A 21,340-nucleotide genomic window follows, 5' to 3' on the forward strand; every position below is an offset into this window, starting at 1 on the left:
TACGGATCAAAAATCTAAACATAACTTTTGTGCAAAATACCCAAAGGACATTCAAACAAAGTTTGGTTCCAGTTGGTCATATAGTGTCAGAGAAGATTTTTGAAAGAAATAACATTGAAAATAGCAAAAAACATTGAAAAAGGGCAATAACTCCTAAATGGCTAAACAGATTAAAATGAAAGTTTGTACACAGACAGATCTCATCATGGTTTTTGATGGATCAAAAATCTAAACATATCTTTTGTGCAAAATACCCAAAAAAACATTCATACTAAGTTAATGTTTTGGAGATATATGTGAAAAATTGCAGTCTGACCCCTATTCTATTTTTTTTTCGGAACAGCAGCCCTTTTTTTTTGATGGATCAAAAATCTAAACATATCTTTTGTGCAAAATACCCAAAAAAACATTCATACTAAGTTTGATTCCAATTGGTCAAGTAGAGTCAGAGGAGAAGATTTTTGAAAGAAATAACATTAAAAATAGCAAAAAAACGCCCTAATTGGCAAGACAGATTAAAATGAAAATTTGACCACAGATAGATCTCATCATGCTGAACACTTTTATTTGTATCAGAATTTGGCTTAACCTAACGGTTTTGGAGGTATATGCGAAAAACTACAGTCTGACCCCTATGTTCTATTTTTAGTAACGGAAGTCATGTTTTTTGATGGATAAAAAATCTACACACAATTTATGTGCAAGATACTCTAAGGAACATCTGTGCTAAGTTTCATATAATTCCTCTCCATAGTTTCAGAGGATAAGATTTTTGAAAAAATGTATAAGAAGACAACAGACGACAACAGACGCCAAATGTGGATTTTTAATATTATCTATTCAAGTAAATTTTGTGAAGAATTTCTACAATCATGGTACCATTAGCACAAATTTTAAAGCCTTATTTTCCAAGCTTCACAATGGTATGCAGCTTTAAGATGTCATTTGCCCTGGGTATTTACAGTGAAACTTTTTTTAACATGTAACGTAACGGCAACATTAGAAGTGGGTAGTGAGACCCATGGGTCCAGAAACGGTAAAAAATGTTTTGCAAATATCTGACGACCATTTTCAAATATCGGACATCTAAAAATTGTTAATCCTTATAAATTTCAGCCTGCTTGGTTTTATTAGTGTATAAACATCCTGTCTACCTGTCTCCTAATTGACAGGTGCGTGTCAATTTTATCCGATGTGCAGCCGCCTGTGACTGTGATTTACCTGTAACTGATTAGTTGATTGCATAATTGAATTAATAGTAAACGTGAGACCCAATTGCGTAAACAAATTAATTGAAGTGACTCGGACAATTTTCATACATTTACTACTTGATTTATTAAGAAAAAGATTGAGATGTCCATCGATCATTTTCCTGCCGATCCTTCAGAGGTGCTGAAACTACGAATGAGTCGTAGTTTGTAACTATTAATTTGCCGATTGGATCTTTTTAATGGCAGAAGTCAACAGCCCATTTAAATCAACAAACAGAATGTATTCGGCTGTTTGCCGATGCGAAAAAAAGTCCAAGAGATACAATGTTTTGTTTACATGTTAGAACGTCCACGTGTGGTCGAAACCAAACTCGTTCACCCTTTCAGATATTTCATAAAAGACAGAGTATGTGATAAAATAATACGAATTTCAATACTTACCTTAAAATAACTACATGTACGTACATGAACAAGTTTTTTATTAAAAAATTTTCGATCTGATTCTGTGCAAGATTGACACAATCATCTGCTGAAGTTTGATAAAATGACTGGCTGGGGCCGTCAAAATTTCCGTACCCTTGGTGAGACCATGATTTGTTTAAAAAAATGTCTACATTTGAATATTTTGCTAACTTATGCAAATTAGTTGCATCAGAGTGCTGATGCTGATTGTTATATATAAGGTAGGTGATTATGAGGTGGGGTGAATGTGTGGGTGGTCGGGCATACCCTGAGAACTGGGTTTGTTGTCTGAAAATATTATTTTTGGTGATTTTTTTGTCATTCTTTGCCGGATATAAAGCTCACCAGGGTAAGACAGTGTCCAAAGTAAGATTTTCCCAGCTTGTACCCTCTGGTCAGTTAAGCCAGATAGGGTTCATACAGTCGTAAGTCGTACTGATCAAGGGTCTCCAGAAGGGTCACATTTTTTTTTGTTATTATTGGCTTCATATTGCCTAAAACCAGTAGTGGTTAGTATAAGGGGATAACATTCTCGAAGTGGTAAGAGACATCAATATTCTATAGAAAGCAGGTAAATGAAGCACTATGGAACAATTCTGCTGTGGTTAGAGGCAGAGAAATGAGCCCTACCCTTAAAAAAAATCACAACTCTATGTGGCCACCCTATCTTCTGACCTCTTGCTCAGCTCTCAAGTGCCTTTTTTTTGATAAAAATCAATATATGATGGTCTCATTTTAATGCACATTCACTGTGCAGATGAAATTAAATTGTGGTATCCTAAGCTAAAAATAAAATTGCCATAACCCAAAAAATCTTAAAACAGCCCATATACATATGGTTCCTGCATGGTAAAGGTTAATGAACATTTGACTATCAGGTCTCATCTGTATCCCTTGTAGAATATCAATTGTTTCATTCTTCCATCAGGTGATCAAGTATCAAAACAAGTCATCATCTGAATATTAAGGCTAAGAAAAAAGTATGTCTGTTTCAGGTTACCCTACCTAGGCTACCCTAGTACACCATAATTGTATTTTTGTTGAAATGCCACTAAACTATCATTTTTTTATTCAAGAACTATCAAAGTCATGAAATTCTCCCTTAAGTGTCTATATAAAATAATTTTTAAAATTAAATGATTTTACCTAACTACCTACCTTATATTTTTTGTCCAATGTAACCTTAAACAGATAAATATTATTTTCTTTGGCCTAATAATAGGTAAAATATTTTTAAAAAATCATATTGTAAGTCCTGAACGAAAAAAAAATGCTACAAAGATAAAACACCATCAAATGGTTTGTTTATTGTATTACATCTCTGAGAAGGTGTAAGTTTCAAAGTAACTGCAAAATGGATTGACATCTTACATAAAAGAATAAACAAAATAGATTGATTTTCAGTAAATAGAAGGTGCCTTCAATACAACTTGGATAAAACTGATTCTATTCATAAAAAAGTTTTTGATATCCTTTTTTTTTCTAAAATACTTCCTCCTGTACAGCATGAATGAAAATCTTAAGTTTTATAGGGAGGGATTCAAGGCTTGTGGCCTACAATACCCGTGAAAAAAAAAAGATGGTCTATAAATATGGTAAAAACTCCTGAGGCTTACAGAGTGTATACAACTGTTTATACTCATAAAAAAGTTCATAACATTTAATTCAGTAATAAAATGCCAGAAGTGTTCAATTTTTCAAGTGTCAGAATTTTTAGGTATTATAAATAAGTAGATGAGAAATAAGTCCAAATTTGTTTACTCAGAATTATGTTGAAGCAATAACAAAAATGTGATACCTCATGAATTTAAATACAGTGAAACTTCTCCAAACTGGCCACCACTGGGACAAGAAAATATGGCCGGTTTATAGGGGTGGCCGGTTTGGTGAAAAATAGCAATGCATTCTAAGAGCTGTTTCCATTAATGCGTTCTATAACCCTACACCTTCTCAGTTTGTTGGTAGAGACATGTTTAGTGCCAACTCAAAACTTTTGGCCTTTTATTACATTTCAAAGCTTGCATCATTTGTAAATGATTTTAATCAAAGGTCCTCTTGAGGAAAAGGAAAGGACCTTAAAATTGTGTAAATGAAGGAGATTTGAGGACCGAGACTAAGGTAGAACAAGAGTTCAAAAACTGAGGGTCAGTAATATTTTGAACCCCTGATACAAGAACCAAATTAAGGGTTGAAAAGTTCCAGGGATAAATATTAGCAGTTGCCCAGTAACCCATTGTTACTAAGATTTTGAGCTGGGCTACCAAACTTTTGGGTAAAATTTAGTTGAACATATAAAAAATATTGAAGAAAAATCTGGTCTTGGCTACAAGCTTGTACTTGCTAATTTTTACCCCTGCCAACAGTTTTCCAAATTTCTTTTACTGGCAAATGACGAAATAATTTCTATTGAGTAAATCTGCAAGCTGAAATTGAAGTAGAAGGATTACAAGTGGCAAGACATGATCAGATTGGCACAGCATAGAACTAGATGATGGACTGTTGTGGATGGCTTATGCACCCCATCAGTACCAAAGGCTTAAGCAAGCATAAGCAACACTTGTTATCAGTACAGGGTGTAGTTAAGTATCAAATGTAGTATATCAATATGAAACTTAAGTACCATTCTGTGTAAGAATCAGGCAATGGGTGGCACATCATATTCCCCAATTTAGCTATTTTTGCCTAAAATATATTCAGTACATCTAGAAAACAACCAAAAAGATATTTAAGTTTATCCTGAAGCATCTGTGACGTAGATATTTTTTGACTGCTTATTTAGGGAAAGTTATAAAAATCTCAAAACTACACAATAGAAATAAGGAAAAGGATGAAAAAAAACAAGAGTGCAAGTCCTTTCATTTAAAGATACCATACAACTTATAAGAAGAAAGGTCACTCAACAGCATTCAGAAATTAATTATTCTATAATTTGTGAACAAACAATACAGACAAAAACAGACAGAAGTATATCTTAATATGTCTACCAAAAAGACACGTTTTAAAATGACAGAAATAACAAATGATATTTTACCAACAAAAAAAAATGATCCCCAAACACACAACATTTTCACCTTTTTTCAAATAACTCAAACTATTTTAGTATGAACCTATTTGCATAATTATGTCATAGTCGGGATAAGTTATTTAGTAACTTATATATTTATCAGAAAAAAAGTTATGGCTGTGATAGGTATCTACTAAAGAAGAAGAAGCTACAAGACACAAAAATATATAGTTACTTGTGTAGTTTGAATGATACATCTTCTACAGTGTCAAGATAAATTCAGTCAATACTTACATATTTATAAAATATACATGTAAACAAGGTCCAATATACATGTAAACATTGATTAAAAGTGTAGATAGTACTCACTGACATTACAAATCCACAGATCACATTTTTTTGCAAATCAATAAAGCGTTCAACATGAAAACATATTTTTTTTTTTTTATGATGTGTACAACACACTGATTATGATTAATAAAGGTAAATCATGATTACAATCATCTTTCAGTCACACACTGACAATGTCATACAGTGTTTTTTAAATATGTCACCCAATAGAGCTTAAACAGCCAGACTGGTTCACAGCCAAAAACACATAAACCTAAATGCTCATCGAAGTGATAGATATTAATCAAAGTTTACCTGATATTGGTTCAATTTATGAACAGAATGAGAAGGAAAAATTCCCCACATCATAAATTATGAACATGAATGAAAATATTCCTTGTTTTTTCTCTCCATCTTTAATCACACTGTATCACTCGGTATTTCTGACAAAAGACTGTGTCATTTTTCAGTATTGATTTGGTACGATATATAATTAGTGTCAGCTTGATTTGTCAGCTAGACTTATCCAATGCATAAGACGTTTTCTTGTGATGATGTTAAAAATATATATAAAGGACAACGACCTCCTGGTTAACATGATTGATACAAAATAACTGATCAAAACATTATGTTAATGCTACTGGTATTTTTTAACATGTTTCTTCCTTTATAATGTCCTAAAATCAGATTATATGTAACGATTTTTCTCTTGACATAAATAATCATAACCAACAGCAATTTTAATCATGTTCGAATAATTAAGAGTGGTGTCGTGTATGTAAAGATATGAGAGAGAATGGCAATAAGTACACAGTGATGGGTTCTGTAAATAAAAATCTGTCATATTAAATTTTCTAGTGGTTTGCCAAAATTGTGTTTATCTAGAATTTGTGATTTTATTACTCATGACATTCACTACTCTATAAGCCAATTTGCACACGAGAGCTGCATCCTGCATCCGGCCAAAAAAGTTTAGGAGCACATTTATTACAAAAATATTTCATCTATCAGAAATAAATGGCAGATCTAGTGAAGTGAGGGGGGTTTCCAAGCAACCATTGGTTGGCAAAAAGTTAAAATTTTCCTATAAAAAGGAGGGGTGAACAACTACACCCCCTCCTCAGTCCACTACTGATTGATGTAGCGCTATATTCATTCCATAGAAAAAAACTTTTAACTAGATAGAGTTCACACGAATTTGACATCAAAATAAGTGAATTTGATGTAAACATTTACATTAGATTTTTTTTTTAAAAGGAAGTTGCATCAGTCTAAAGTAGTTCCTTCAATTATAATCAAAATAAATTAATATCAGAAATTTGTTTCTTCATGTCAATATCATTTCTCAATTTCACTACATGACTGCTTTTAATTTTCTATTTAGAAATTTTAATTAAGTAACTTTTTGCTATTATCCTAGCTTCTTCCTCCATTCCATCTCTAATAAATACTCAAATTGAATTTACTTCAATTTCACCTGAAAAAAAAACCTCCTACCCCCACCCCCAGTGTGGGAAACCATTTTTTTCCCAACTTGCCATTCTGGCTATTGGAATATTGATCTTGCTAGCAAAATAGAAATTCAACTAGCCAAATTTTTTTTTTCTGTATTATCATCTGTTTTCTCCTGGATTTGACTCCCTTCTATCTTTCTTTTGCTTTCTTCAACTATCTTTTCATTTGTTTTTAAATTTATCAAAAACTTTTCCATTTTTGAATATTCCCTCCCATTGAAGTTTTTCATGTACGTTACAGTAACCAAATAAGTACTAGATTTTTTAACTCATATTTTAAAAATAAAATTATATTTCAACAAATTCATCATCATGAAACAAGAAAATGTTTATCATTTGTTTCTTGTTCATTTTTATTTTGACAATAAACAACTAATTTGCAAGGTAACATATCTTAAATTACCAAGATAATTTCGTTTGAATACTAATACGAGATCAAAACCATCGCATAGGTTTTGGCACATCCCGTTTACTGGGAATTGAAATGGCAGATCGTAAACAATGCTTTTCAAGTCAATAAAATTGTACATATTCAAGCTAAACTTCTTAAAATGTAGGGAACATATTTTGAATGTATGATGTATGATGCACCTTTCGATACAGGATAAATACAATGCCCAAATCACACAAGATTAACACTGAATGATTTCTGACATAAACAAAGATGTCCTTGTCTACATTGGGCATATATTTGGGTACAAAAACATCAAGCCTCTTCTCCAAATTAGACCTTAAAGAATTCCCCCCTTGATTCCATGAATGAGTAGGACTACAAACACCAGAGGAGGAATACCAACCTTTCTGATTTGGTAGTCCTTAAGACTACATACTTCTCAAAGTTGGTGTCAAACCCTACTTGATATGGACAAAATGATTCTAATAATATACCACAAAATTTATTGAAATGCTTTACAAGGTGCAGCTTGATACAACTGTTAAGGTTAAACCTGAACCGTTAGGACAAGGATTGACACAACTTTCAAACTTGATACAGCTCTTCATCAGAATTGTGATAAAATATTTGACAAGCTTCTATAAATAATATAAGGAGCTAAAAACAGAGCTTCTACATTTTCTCTGTTCTTTGTAATTTTTTCTCAGTATGGATGAACTTAGTATGACTTCAAGTCCTGGTACTCAATCACTTACATTTAATGTATCCTACAAAATTATTGCTTTTAACTAAATTTCCATAGCAGTCCTTTCCTCAAAATTTTCAATGACTAGACCGAATAATAGAGGACTGTAAAGGATTCAACTGGACCAAAACAAGAAATGTATACATTATTTCACTAGCCCGAATCAATTTTTACTAGCCCTGAGCTTCTGGCTAGTGGCTACAGGCTAGCACTGCCAAAGAGTCCCAGATTTTATACCTGTCGCAGGGACTAAATTTCACAACTTTTTCCAATAGATAAATTTAGCAAGTACTGAAAATCTACACTCGCTTAATTTCAGTTTTTTGGGTTATTTCTAGACTTTACCTGTATGACACACAGAATTCCACTAGCAAATTTTGGCAAGTAGAAATAATTTCTACTAGCAAAATTAAATTTCAACTTGCTTTTAGCAAGTATTTTCCCTTAAATTCGACCACTGAGTCTGAGTTTAATTTATCCCCAAGTATGGTTGTTAGATGTTCTAAAAACACATTCAAGAGTGTTTACAGAAAATTTTGAACAGTTGGATTCATGTGCTTAGGATTTTTTATTTACATAATACACAGGCACATGTGCATGTGATGTAATATCATAAGTCTCCTTAACCTCTTGCGCTAACTTTGAATTTAGATAAATATATTTGGGCCATATTCTCTTGAATGTTATTTACTTATAAGAGAAAAAAAACATTGACATGTATACTGTGAATGTGAAAGTATTTTAATTCGTTGATACAATTTTCTAGATTAGGAAAAAATACATAAGTTCGTGGATTCTTGAATTCATAATTTTGAGGTTTTCAGTACACACATCAATGGGAATCATCTACTTTTATGTGGGAAGCAAATTTCTTGGTCTGGTTCACCCACGAAAAACACAAAAATTGGTACCCCACGAACAATTGTACTTTCACAGTATGATTCAAGCTAATAAAGGAAAAATTCTCAGCAGGATGTGATCTCAAATGAGATACCCTAATTCCTGAAAAAGTGAAAGAACAAGATAATTTCCTGAAATCTAATGACTTCGAAAAAAAAAGGGGGGGTTAAGATAATTTCCATAAACCTGTCTAGACAGTGTCTAAGGAAAAGGAGAAAACAAGATAATTTTCAAATTGACAGGTCATTAATTTTGGCCATGCTTATAAGTCAAGGACATCAAGGACACAGCCTGAGATAGGACATTGACACCAAAATGGATACATTGATAATAACTATCAATGACAAGCTTCAAACCAATATATAACCTCACCTTATTTTGGTCATGTTAAAATCAGATCAATGTGACCTTGATTTAATTCAGGAAGTAAAATTAAGTTCATGTAATAGTCTATAGCATTAAGAATCAGGAGTTGTAGGGAAACACAATAAGGAAGAATTATTCTGTGTTGGATTTAAAGTGACAAGCTTAATTGGATTTTCATGTAGATAAGCTGATTATATTTGTTTCAGATTATTCATGCTTATTAAGTATACATTGCTTTTAATTATAAGGAATGAATAAGACTTGTAAATCTTTTCTCTATGAATAAGGTTGCCATAGTTTTAAACATTGTTATAATTGTAGCACTTAATAAGGCCCTCCTCCTGTGGTTTCCATTGATCATTGTCTGGCATTTTTATATACAATGTACCTTAGAAGAATATTATTGCTAACAGAATTCCCATGTACTATTATCTTCATTTATAAACCAACTTTCTCAAATGGCTTACAGTACATGTACCGGTCCATATTAAATTCAGGCACTGCCTATGGTATGGTGATTCATACTGTAGAAAAAAACCCTGGAACAAACAATGCTTTTTCAATTTACTTACTGTGAAAGTACTTTAATTCGTGGATACTAATATTCGTGGATTAGGGAAGAAACACATGTTTGTGGATTTTTGTTTTCATGGTTTTTAGTTTTTCAGTAAACACATCAATAGGATTCTCCAAATTCCGTTGTTTGACCTAACCATGAAAACCAGAAAAATTGGTAACCAAAGAACAATTGTATTTTCACAGTATGCTATCTATTTATGTGACAATAGTCCTTTCTGTATTTAGATCTGTACTTTTGAGAAAACTGCACTTTAATCAACTACTGTCAAAAACCCACCAAATTCACAATTTTTTCTTGTTCAGAAACAGCTGTAGACCACATAAATAGTCTCAGTTTTTCATCTGGAAGTTACACTTTTGAGACAAAATTTATATATATTGTACATGAAATTAGCACTTTGCAAGAGTTATCATTCTTGATTTGGTTTGATTTGGTTGATATTAGTGGCAGGTTAAAGTGTATTTTTCTCAAAAGTACAGACCTAAATACAAACAAAAGGCTCCCAGGAGCATGAAACACTCTGGTTAAATTTTTGCTTTTCAAAGCAATAACTACAACAAAAAGTTGTCCAAGACCATTTGATCCCTTGGAGATTTTTGTAGGCCTTGTAATAAGGATCATTTCAGCAATTAAAAGATATTGGCTAAATGGCTTTGGAGATATATGCAAAATTCTGCTGTCTGACCCCATTATTCTATTTTTAGTAATGATGGCCATATTTTTAACCGATCAAAAATCCAAAAGGTCATTTTGTTAAGGATACCCTAAAAAAAAACTTTCATTGAATTCTGTATAGTAGTTTCTGAGGAGAAGATTGTAGAAAGTAATAACATTAAAAACAGCAAAATACGTCCAAAAAGGGCAATAACTCCAACATGGGCCAACAGATTTTCACAAAAATTTGACCACAGATAGATTTCATCATGCAGATTACTTTTACTCATTACAGAATTTGGTTAAACCTAATGTTTTTGGAGATATGTGCAAAAATCTGCTGTCTGACCCATATGTTCTATTTTTAGAAATGGTAGCAATGTTTTTTTTTTAACAGATCAAAAATCCAAACATAATTTGTGCAGGATACTCCAAAAAACAATCATCTTAAGGTTTCATCCAAATCCATTCAGTAGTTTCAGAGGAGAAGATGTTTGAAGAAGTTTTTAACGATGATGAGAACGGACGCCAAATGATGGTAATAGCTCACATTGCCTACAGCCATGTGTGCTAAAAATCAATTGTCATTTAAAAATATAGCATATGTAGAGCAAAAAGGCATCGTTTGTTCCATGGGTTTTTCTATACCATGAATCATCTTACCACAGGTTTTGTCTGAGTTTTATATGGACTGGTACTTGAACATACATGTACATGGACGAAATTTTAAAAATACTTGGTTCAGACTGGTTTTCCATTTTTTTTAGAGATAGGTTAAGACAGGGTTCTCCATAGTAATTGACACTTCTTTCCTCCTTTTTTTATAGAAGTATATACACTGAAACTCGTGTAATTTTGATCAGGACCAAATAATTACTAGTCTTGATTAGGAATTACAGGTAAAGATACACTTCATGACTGAGAGCGCTTCATTCATGTAGGCTGTACCCATAATTTGTTGTTGGGTTCAATAACTGAGGTAATTTCAGTGGAATAGTTAAGCTGTGATGTGGTCAAGAACATGACTATTATCTATCATATATTGCCATTTAATAGATATCTGAAAAACCACAATGATTTTGTGATTCTGAAGGAGTCAATAGAGTTGATTTGAAATTAGACCAGTAGTTGTGTTATATATATTATACTAAGGTGCTGGCCTGGTAAAGGCAAACTTTTCCATCAAAATCAAAATGTACCAGAAGAAAGTTGCATGATGTTCCTCAAACTCATTAATGTTTACTTCAGATGATAGAATTGGTTTATGGTAATTATTTAAACATATATGATCAGATACGGGTAAACCCTCAAACTTGGCTAATATTAAAAAAATCCGTAAAAAAATGCTGAAAATGACAAATTTGGCAGTTTTTGGCTCTTTTAACAATTTGGCTGCATGTGTGTTCACTCTCAAGCTTAATATTGTATGGTGCATAGTTGTTACAGAGATGATTTTACAAGGTCTACAAACAAAGCAGAAACTGGCAAAATCAAAAGTAAATATAGAGTAAAAAAAAGAATCGTAATTGTAAAATCTGCTTAAAAAAAAAGGGAAGACAGAGATCCCTCTTGTTATCTCCGGGATGATTTCACAAGGTCGTCAAACAAAGCAGGTTTTGGTAAAATTGGAAATAAATAAACTGTAAAAAAAAAAAAAAGGAATTGTAACAGTAAAATCCAGATTTCAATTAGAAGAATTACGCTAAAAAGTGGAAAAAAATCATCCCTGTTATTTTCAATTCATATGCAAATATCTTGAGTAAACACAATGTACTGCCACTTCCATTTAAAAACCATCATAAAAATTGCAGAAATGTTCAAATTACATAGATTGTGTAAAATTCACAAAATTATTCACTGTTATTTATAGAATTACATCCAAAGTTTTGTCAAAAATAATTTGTATTAAGTAGCCATCTTTGTAAGAATCATGCAAAATCTGAAAAATGTAATACACCCCAAAAAAGGCTACAAATTTTTATTTTTGTAATTAAGTTGTTTTATGGGTCAATACTATGAAATGTGTAATTATTCATTCAAATCTGCCTGCTCTTAGGAGATAATCCGCACTGAAAATCCAGTAGATTCTATTGTATTTGAGTGCCATTTACAGATTATCTCCCTTAATTTTGAAATCTACAGCGCATTCTATAAAATTTTATCTCCTAAGAGAACGGGTTATATGAAAAACCACATGTTTATTTCTGTTTACTATGACATTTCAAACAAAATATCAAAAATAAAAATATGTAGGCTTTTTACCCATGAATCACATTTTGCATGATCCTTAGCTGGAGTGCTACTTAAGTATTTGCAACCATTTTACTATACTACTACTCTGTAATCAAAATTTTAAAAATACACATATTATGAAGCCAAAAAGGGTCCTTACTAGACCTACTCTTTTATTAATGGACTGGAATGAAAGACTTTGGAAATCACAGATTTAAACAGTCTTTTAGAACAGACTGGAAAAAAAGAACTTTGAGAGATTGGAGACACTGAAGTTGTGTCAGGGATTGATTTTTCCATTTTTTACCACTTGCTAAATAAAGCAAGTGCTAATTTTTTCTACTTGCTAAAATAAATTGTCACTAGCTTCAACTTGCTATATTGAAATTCCACTCGCATTTAGCGAGTATTTCCAGTACAATTCGATCCCTGTGTGTATTGGACTGGATATATAGATACAGAATTTACAATCAACTTCTTTTGGTCTCATTTCACTCTGAAGCATCCCATCTTCCCTTCATTAATCATTATATTTACAAAACTTTTAAGTTTGCTAATTCAATTTGTAACCAAATTATGTAACTCCCAGATTTATCTCAAAGCAATATGTAACAAATCTGCATGTGATTATTTGTTGGAAGTTAATGTAAGTGAGTATAATACAATTTTCTCAAATCATTAGAATTAAAATGCTCCACTAGGAACATCTTGATACGACCACATACAGGGTTCAAAATTACTATTGGTCCACTAGTCCATGTCTAGTAAAATCAGTCACTGTCTAGCAAAATGCTTTATTGTACCGGTCCACTGGTCTAAAGGAATTTTCCGGAAATGTACCCAGAATTAGTAAATTTCATTATTCCAGACTTTTCAAGCATAAGGAATTTGAGAGGCATATTTCAAACATACATTGCTATTGATCAATGTCAAGGTAAACCAAATCGGAACTTCTCAGCCTTTCTCATAACACAAAGATAAGTATTTGAAGTGCGGGAAGTAAACCGAGTAGTTCAGAAAGAAAGTAAACAAGTGGCGACACTTTGAAGAGGTATCGAAACCTACCCATCAAAAACAATCCTTCAATGAAATAGGGGAACAAAATAAAGTGTACGACCCGACGAAGAGGCGCCGAACATTTCAAAATCATTAAGTAAAGGGTGCACTATATTGTTACATTAAGGCACACTGTTTCGCACATCAAGTTACCCCTGTCAAATTTTGTAAGACTTAAAATTAAAAGTTGAAATTTGGTGGATATATTGTTTAAATGTAGTTGAGCATTTATACATAGACAGATGTAATATATGTAATTTTTAACAGGTGTAATTTAAATGAAGATAGGATCTCGAATGTTTCAGTCCCCTGCAATATTTTGTTCTTTCCTCAGCTGGCTGAAAATACCTATTTTCACACAAACTTTTGGAACTAAAATTGTGAGAGAATGAATCCAAAAAGGTCAGATTATTTTTACCCTTTTTTCCATCTACTCCATGCATGCTTTCATCCTGTGGTAGTGTCTAAATGCCTGATATTTTATAAAACATAGTATTTGACTGTGAGTTTTGGAAAGGCACCCCTGATTTGTACTAAAACTCAGTAATATTTTTTTCAGTATGTTGCCATGGCTACTGGATTTTATAACAATAATCATTTCTATACATATATTTTGAAAATTACCTTCTTAAAAGATCCAGACCTCAAAGCAATAAAAAAAAAAACACAACAAAATGAATGAAAAACCACCTTGTGTTATTCAGTTCAGGTTTCGATCAAGGCATCAATGAAAGGTTTTTTTTTTTGTCTACTAGACCTGTGGTCTAGACAAATATTCAGACTAATTTCGATCCCTGCACATATGCAAAAGTGTAAACCCTGAGCAGTTGAGGCAACCATGGACACAAAATTCATGCTTGCTTGGCTCTGCAGTCAATTTTACAAAAAAAGGTCATGCGTAAAATTAGTAATATGAAATGATGTCATAACAACATAGTGATGCCAGACAAGTTTTTCACTTACAATGTTTGTGATATGGACCTATGAATTTGGACTGTGATGAATTATACCACTTTAGTCTGCTGACATACATTAAATGAAAATATGATAAAGAGAACTAAAAGACTAATATTACTTGAAACTAGAAATTTACAGTTTAACCCATGACCCAAAAATCTCGATACACTGTTTAATTCAGCATATCAAAGAACCTACAAAAAAAACAATTTCAATAATATTGTACCCTCAAAAATTTAAATACATGGATAGATTCAACCTATCAAAGAACCTCATTAATCAGTGTTCTAGGATTCCTATTTCCCGTTACCCGGGGCAGGTGAAATTTGGGTCAGGGAAAGTTAGGTACTTAGTTACACTTTCCCGTGGGAAGTTGAAAACTTCATATGCTGTAAGGATTTGTTTTGTTAGGAAAGCAGTCATTGACTGTGGGAAAGTTGATTTTATATGGATTTTTCCCGAGGAAACCTCAATTTCTGAAAAATCCTAGAACACTTATAAATTTACGATTTTTTTTTTAAAACCAAATTGAAATTAGTAAAAAAAAAAAAAGTTCATAAAAATATCTTGCTTCTGGTCCCATTAGATCCTAAATTCTTGAACTTTTATGATCAAAACTTCACATAAAATACAAACATACTTGAGAGGAATATGCACATCAATTTCAAAATTATTAAAAGGAAGCTCTGACACATTAATAGAATGAAACTAGAAATCATTGATAAAATCCATCTCTGTGGGCCCATTATGGCAATTAAGCCATATATATGTTTCTGATTTAGGTTATTAACCCACATGACAAATATCAAAAAGTTACAGCCTGGAGAAAAGTTTGTCAAAGAAAAAAACAAGAATTTGACCTTGAGGTCGAAGTTAAAGGTCATAAGCCACTATCTATGGTACACGACACATTTTCTTTAGGTGATCTACCCACATGCCAAACATCAAAAGCCCACATCAAAAGACAAAAAAGTTACAGCCCGGACACAAGTTTGTCACTGAAAAAAAAGGAATTCAACTTACATGCCAAATATCAAAAGTCTACATTGAAAGACCAAAAAAAAGTTACAGCCCAAATATGACAGCTGGATGCACTGACAGACAGATTGATCCCTATAGAGCAACCGTCACTTTTAGTGGCTTTACTGTATGTAATGTAGGTAAAGTCCAGAAATAGCCTACAAAACTTAAATTTAGTGAGTGTAAATTTTCAGTACTTGCTAAATTTAGCTAGTGGAAAAAATTCTGAAATTCAATCCCCGACACAATGTGATAGGGTATTGTAAGCATAAAAAGACAGGGTAAGTAGGCCTTAATGATAAATCTCAGATTTCACTTCTAGCTAATGTACCAACCCTCGTTTTGTACCGAATTCCGAGTTGAGAGTTATAAAGCTTGGTCATTAGAACTATTTTCATCTCTAAACCCTGAGAGGTATATATTCACTAAAACTAGCTCTCAATATACTAATTAGGAAGAAATGAAGAAAGCATTGTTAAGGATTAGTTTTGTGACAGTCCCATTTTTTCCCTTCGAGACAAATCAATAATGAAAGAAAATTTTGATGAACAGAGAAGCCTATCAGCTGCGTGTGTCGTAATTTCAAAAACACAGTTGTGTAATTCAATTCAGTCAACAAAGAATGTCTACAAATAAGACAAGTATAGGTTTCATTATCAGTGAGATGAGTTACTGAATGTCAGAAAAATTAATATGTGAGCCTGTGGGAGTTCATTGTTTGTTACAGTTAAACCAGAGGCAGAGATGATTTCAAGTAAATTTCTTCTCTGATTTAGCCAAGATTTTTTTCTTTATACAAATGTAATTTAAATGACATCCAAAGGCATAGAATTTTTTTCTGTAGACTGTTATGCTTAAAGACATCAGGGGAAAAAATTGTAAAATCAGATATATTATTCAATTAGATATCCCTGCTCAACCAATAGAAAAACACGAAAATTATTACAGTGCAGACAATCAAAATAAGAAAGTGAAGATTTTTGCTATTTATTCTGATGCACTGAGTCCTCATGATTACTCTCCTTTCCTCTTAAATCTCTCATTGATGTATTTAAAAATGAACTTGACTTTTCAGTTGAACCATTATTTTTTTAAATTATGGTTGATTTTAAAGGTTTACTTTTTATCCTTAGAACCTATACATGAACTGTTTTCCTTAGAATGTTCACCTCACTTATTATTACAAGGTTATTTTAACACATATATCAATTCCAGGCATTCAAAAGTCAATGACCAGACACCTTTTGCTAAGAGACAACTGGACACAACAAAGAAATTCATCAAAAACTTTTTCATGTAGAGTACAATAATTCTGATATAAACTTACTGCTACTAATCTGTAATTTTCAATCATCAGTTTGTCATAAACAGCTGATATTTTTCTGTTTTGAAATTATTTATTTCATAATGCAATTCTTCAATTGTTTCTAATGGACTAATTCATAAACTGTTTGGTATTCTGGGATTACTATCACACTCATGAACTTCCTGATTGGTCAAGACTTATTTGATAAGTACAATGTACTCTGTGATGGGGTAACGTCACAAGAATTTCATTATTTCTTAACATGGTAACCTAGCATCAGTAGTGAATTTCTACAAGAATGAGAATCCTACTACAATTCTAACGTGGAAATAAAAAATCTAAAGCTTTCTGAACATTGAACTGTAAAAATATTTTTGGTTGCCTTTGACTTAAAGAAAAAGCCTGGGAGGATTGAGCATTTCCAGTTGAATTGTATTTCCTAAAATGCACAAGACATGGTACTTTGACCTGATAAGAAAATCAATACAAGTAGGTGTCTTCCTTACCTCTAAATGGTTTACTGGTATAAGTTTCATGAAAAACCATGAAAGATGTCATTGATACCATTTTTGAACAACAGACAGAGACAAGGAAAGTTGAACTCTATAGCCCCACTTTCACAAAAATGTCAAGAAAAATGTTACAATTTGAATGTTTAAAAACAACCTAGCATAACTTGCACACATCAACAAAATTTCAACTTTATTTTTTTCATGTTAGTAAAAAGTTCAAAATCAGGTATTGCTTGACAAACTGACACAGGTAAAATGCTCAACAGAGGAGACTGTCTGCGACATTCTCAATACTTTTAGAAAATAAAAGCAAGTCTGTAGAAAAAGTGCATGTGACCCAATCTTCATTGGTCTATTTTTACCAAAATTGAAGCAAAAACAAGAAAAACTGACAATGCATCATAGCAAGACATCCAATAACTATTAAAGAACGTGTACTTTCATTTTGATAATCAGTTTGAAAAGACTTAAAAAGGTTCTCCTTTTCTAAAATAAATTTTATCTCTTTCTTAACTGTGTAAATGCTCAGAGGAAGCTAGGAATCCAGAAATGAGTGAAAAGTTTATATTAAAACAATTGAGTCAATTAAATGCAATAAAAGAATTACATTGCCAAATGAATGCACATAGATTTATGCAATATCAAAAAGCTCAGTATAAGGCAAATTTAAATCTCATTTCACAATATGGCATCCCCATCTAACCTTCTACCAAAGTATCAAAAGGCTGTGGTAAATATTTGCAGTGTAACAAAAAAGTCATAGATGGACCAATGGACATCTTGTTCCCCATATATATATACACCAAACAAAGATGAGATATAAAGATAACAAATTATACAGGTTATGAAAAACAAATGCTTTAATTTTGAAAAAAAAAAACCAATTATAAAAATAGTTGACTGAGTTTTATGAATACAATGACATCAATATTTGAAATGATATGAGAAAGATTACGTAGAAATGCTACAAGTCAAGCATAATAAAATCAGGCAGAAATCCTTACAATAACATGGTAACACAATCTTCCTGCCACAACGTTATGAGGGGGTCATGTTGTAATAAATGAAACAAATTCTGCTTTAAACTCCTCAGCACCAGTATAAAATTCTATAAAAATAGATTTAAGAATCTAGACTGACAGGGCTACAATCAAATTCCCAATTAAACTTCTCAAATCCTTTATAAACTACTAGTTAAATAGATTCAGAAAAACTAGAAGTGTCCTTTAAGGCCAAGAAAAAAAATATGCCTGTTTAACATTACATTGGATGAAAAAGTAGGGTAAGTAGGTAAAATCACTTTCTTTAAAATGACACTTATGGGAAGATTTCTTCAATATTGTTTAACTAAAAAATTGATAGTTCAGCTGCATTTAAAAAAAAAAACACCAATAAAATGTGCTTGGGTATGCAGGAAAAATATGGTAAGTAGGGTAACCTTGAACAGACAGATTTTTTTTGGGGGGGCCTATAAATTTATACCCTTTGTTGCAGTCGGTGCCTTTAACCAGTTGCCCTACCTCAATCTCCTGTGCAGGTCCAGGTGTCAAAAGAATAGGCCTGCAGCAGCACTAAGCCTCTCGTAAAAGGCGACTAAATAGTGCTCAGAACCTTAGCCGGGGACTAGGGCGCTCTGCCTACAGAGCAACTAGGTTGTGTGCCCCAGGTGGTGGAATGGGGTACCCCTGGTGTGTTACATGCTGGGGTTGTCAGGCTATAATACGGAAAACCTGACCGCAAACCATAGTAGTGCACCGTGTTGGGAAAGATGCCGCATTCCTCGCACGTTAAAAAACCCTACTATGGTATTCTCTCGAAGTAGGAACCTAAGGGCTCCGCCACAGGAGGCTAAATTGCCAGACCCTACCCACCTCTCCCTATATCTAGTGGCAATCAAAATTTGTCGACCCCATTGTCCTTGTGTCCCATCCCTGTTTCATGTCATCATCATTTCATGTTCATTTTATCTTCAATTTCATGTTCATCGTCTGAATATAGCTGAAATATTGCTGCTCGGACATTAAACCCCAACAATCAATCAATCTCCCGTAACAACTGATTCAGACTAATGGCAATACAGTGGAAATTGCTTAAGTACTAGTAAAGAAAGCCTGATGAAATCTTTATTTATGAATCAGACAAGTTGAGTAGCTAAAAAAGGTTTGTCACAGAATGCTTATTGCAGTATATGTGATGCTTTAGTCAATAAACTAAACCTTTACAGACTTTTTAAAATGGCATGTCTTCACATAGTGACTTAACACTGGATGAAGTTTCATGATAATCCACTCCAGCAAGTAATAAAGCTGGATATTGAGACTAAAATATATACAATTGTAATACTTCCGAACCCACTAACATTATAAATAATTTTCCTTTATCAAGTTAAAGTGAAAATAAATATTCTGGTTCACTTCTAAATTCACAATACAGCATTATACTTTTAATGTTTGTTTGTTTGTTTGTTGGGGTTTAACGTCCGAGCAGCAATATTTCAGCTATATTCAGCGATGAACATGAAATTGAAGATAAAATGAACATGAAATGATGATGAAATGAAACAGGGATGGGACACAAGGACAATGGGGTCGACAAATTTTGATTGCCACTGGAAATAGAGAGAGGTGGGTAGGGTCGGGCAATTTAGCCTCCTGTGGCGGAGCCCTATGGTTCCTACTTCGGGCGAATACCACAGTAGGGTTCTTTAACGTGCGAGGAACGTGGCATCTTTCCCAACACGGTGCACCACTATGGTTTGCGGTCAGGTTTTCCGTATTATAGCCTGACAACCCCAGCATGTAAGACGCCATGGGTACCTCATTCAACCACCTGGGGCATACATCCCAGTTGCTCTGTGGGCAGAGCGCCCTAGCCCCCGGCTAAGGTTCTGAGCACTATTTAGTTGCCTTTTACAATAAGCTTAGCGCTGCTGCAGGCCTATTCTTTTAACACCCGGACCTGCACGAGGCGCATTATACTTTTAAAAAATGTGCTATAAAACAACTGCATCCATGAAAATCAATACAATTACCCAATAAACATGATCTACATACTGTTAAGTACAGCTCTGTCTAAAAACCAGGCAGAGGCTTTTAATGGGTGATTAATGCAATGATTTTTATTGTAAATCCTTTGTAGGCCCCAAAGAAACCATTTAAGGAAATGTAAGTGCAAATAAAAGTAGTCCATTGGAAATATTAGACCTTCAAATTTGGTTATGTTCTTCTATAGAAAAAAATACAGGAAAATTGTCTTCCTAACTTTTACATGACAACCAGTCAAAATATATTTTAATATATTTATGAGATCTCAAATATTCTTTGATTGAATATCATTCAGTAGGCCTCATAGAAACTGTATTCAAAAATGAAAGTGCAAATGAAATTTGCCCACAAAGTACAGAAAACTTCCTACCAGAATTTTTACACTACATCAAGTCAAAACATATTTCAGAATAAGTAGCAGATCCAAGAACTCTTACTTAGGAAGAGTTGTTTTTAGGACCTATATTTATACAATTTCACTGATTATCTAAGATACAATGAATCACACCCTGCCTGGTTTTCAGGCAAAACCATTCTTAAATCACTTTTTTACGGTACTGTAACACGGTTTATATAGATTCTTACTCAGTAATGAATGATTAAATTATTTCTCCACCCAAGATTATAAAATAAACATTTTTAACATGCAAGTTTTAGCAATCACGTTACAATCTGAATTTTATTCTAGACAGTGGAGAACGATTTTAATCAAGTACAGTCTGAAGGAGAAGCTGTTTCTCTCTTGAAACCTGTAGAAAACTAGGAATGACAGAAATTTTAAAATACTCATTGCCCAGTGATGAAAATTAGGGCATTTTATAAGACATTACATGTTACCTTGCCATGTTGTATTTAATATTCATAGACACATGCTAAATTACAAATTGTCACATTGGAACAACAGATTGAACTCAAATTCAAATTTTTATCCAAACTCTATAATCCCAAAAGAATGAACTTCCACATTTTTTCAGCATTCAAAGAAAGATTACTAAAAAATATCTACAAAAGAGATAATTTCGCTAATTCATTCAAAAAAAGATAATTCATCAA

At 32.8% G+C, this 21,340-nt stretch overlaps 1 protein-coding gene across 3 annotated transcripts in view; it reads right to left on the reverse strand.

The window, feature by feature from the left end:
* Positions 1–21,340, reverse strand: part of LOC148617014 (nuclear receptor subfamily 1 group I member 2-like) — a 128,183-nt gene that overhangs the window by 74,512 nt on the left and 32,331 nt on the right. Inside the window, exon 1 of one of the 3 annotated variants that reach the window (XM_088584269.1) lies at positions 5,323–7,333. The exons of 1 other annotated variant lie outside the window; for it this stretch is intronic. In XM_088584269.1, coding sequence (XP_088440395.1) covers positions 5,323–5,376 — 54 coding nt within the window. In that variant the 5' untranslated portion in view covers positions 5,377–7,333. Of the gene's footprint in view, positions 1–4,971; positions 5,272–5,322; positions 7,334–21,340 lie in introns of those variants that run through there. One more of the 3 variants, XM_088584268.1, reaches the window with a different exon arrangement.

This window comes from Perna viridis, chromosome 5 (genome assembly GCF_037379345.1).
Source record: "Perna viridis isolate PV_CMFRI_1.1 ecotype Kerala chromosome 5, ASM3737934v1, whole genome shotgun sequence".
NCBI classification, from domain to species: Eukaryota; Metazoa; Mollusca; class Bivalvia; order Mytilida; family Mytilidae; genus Perna; species Perna viridis.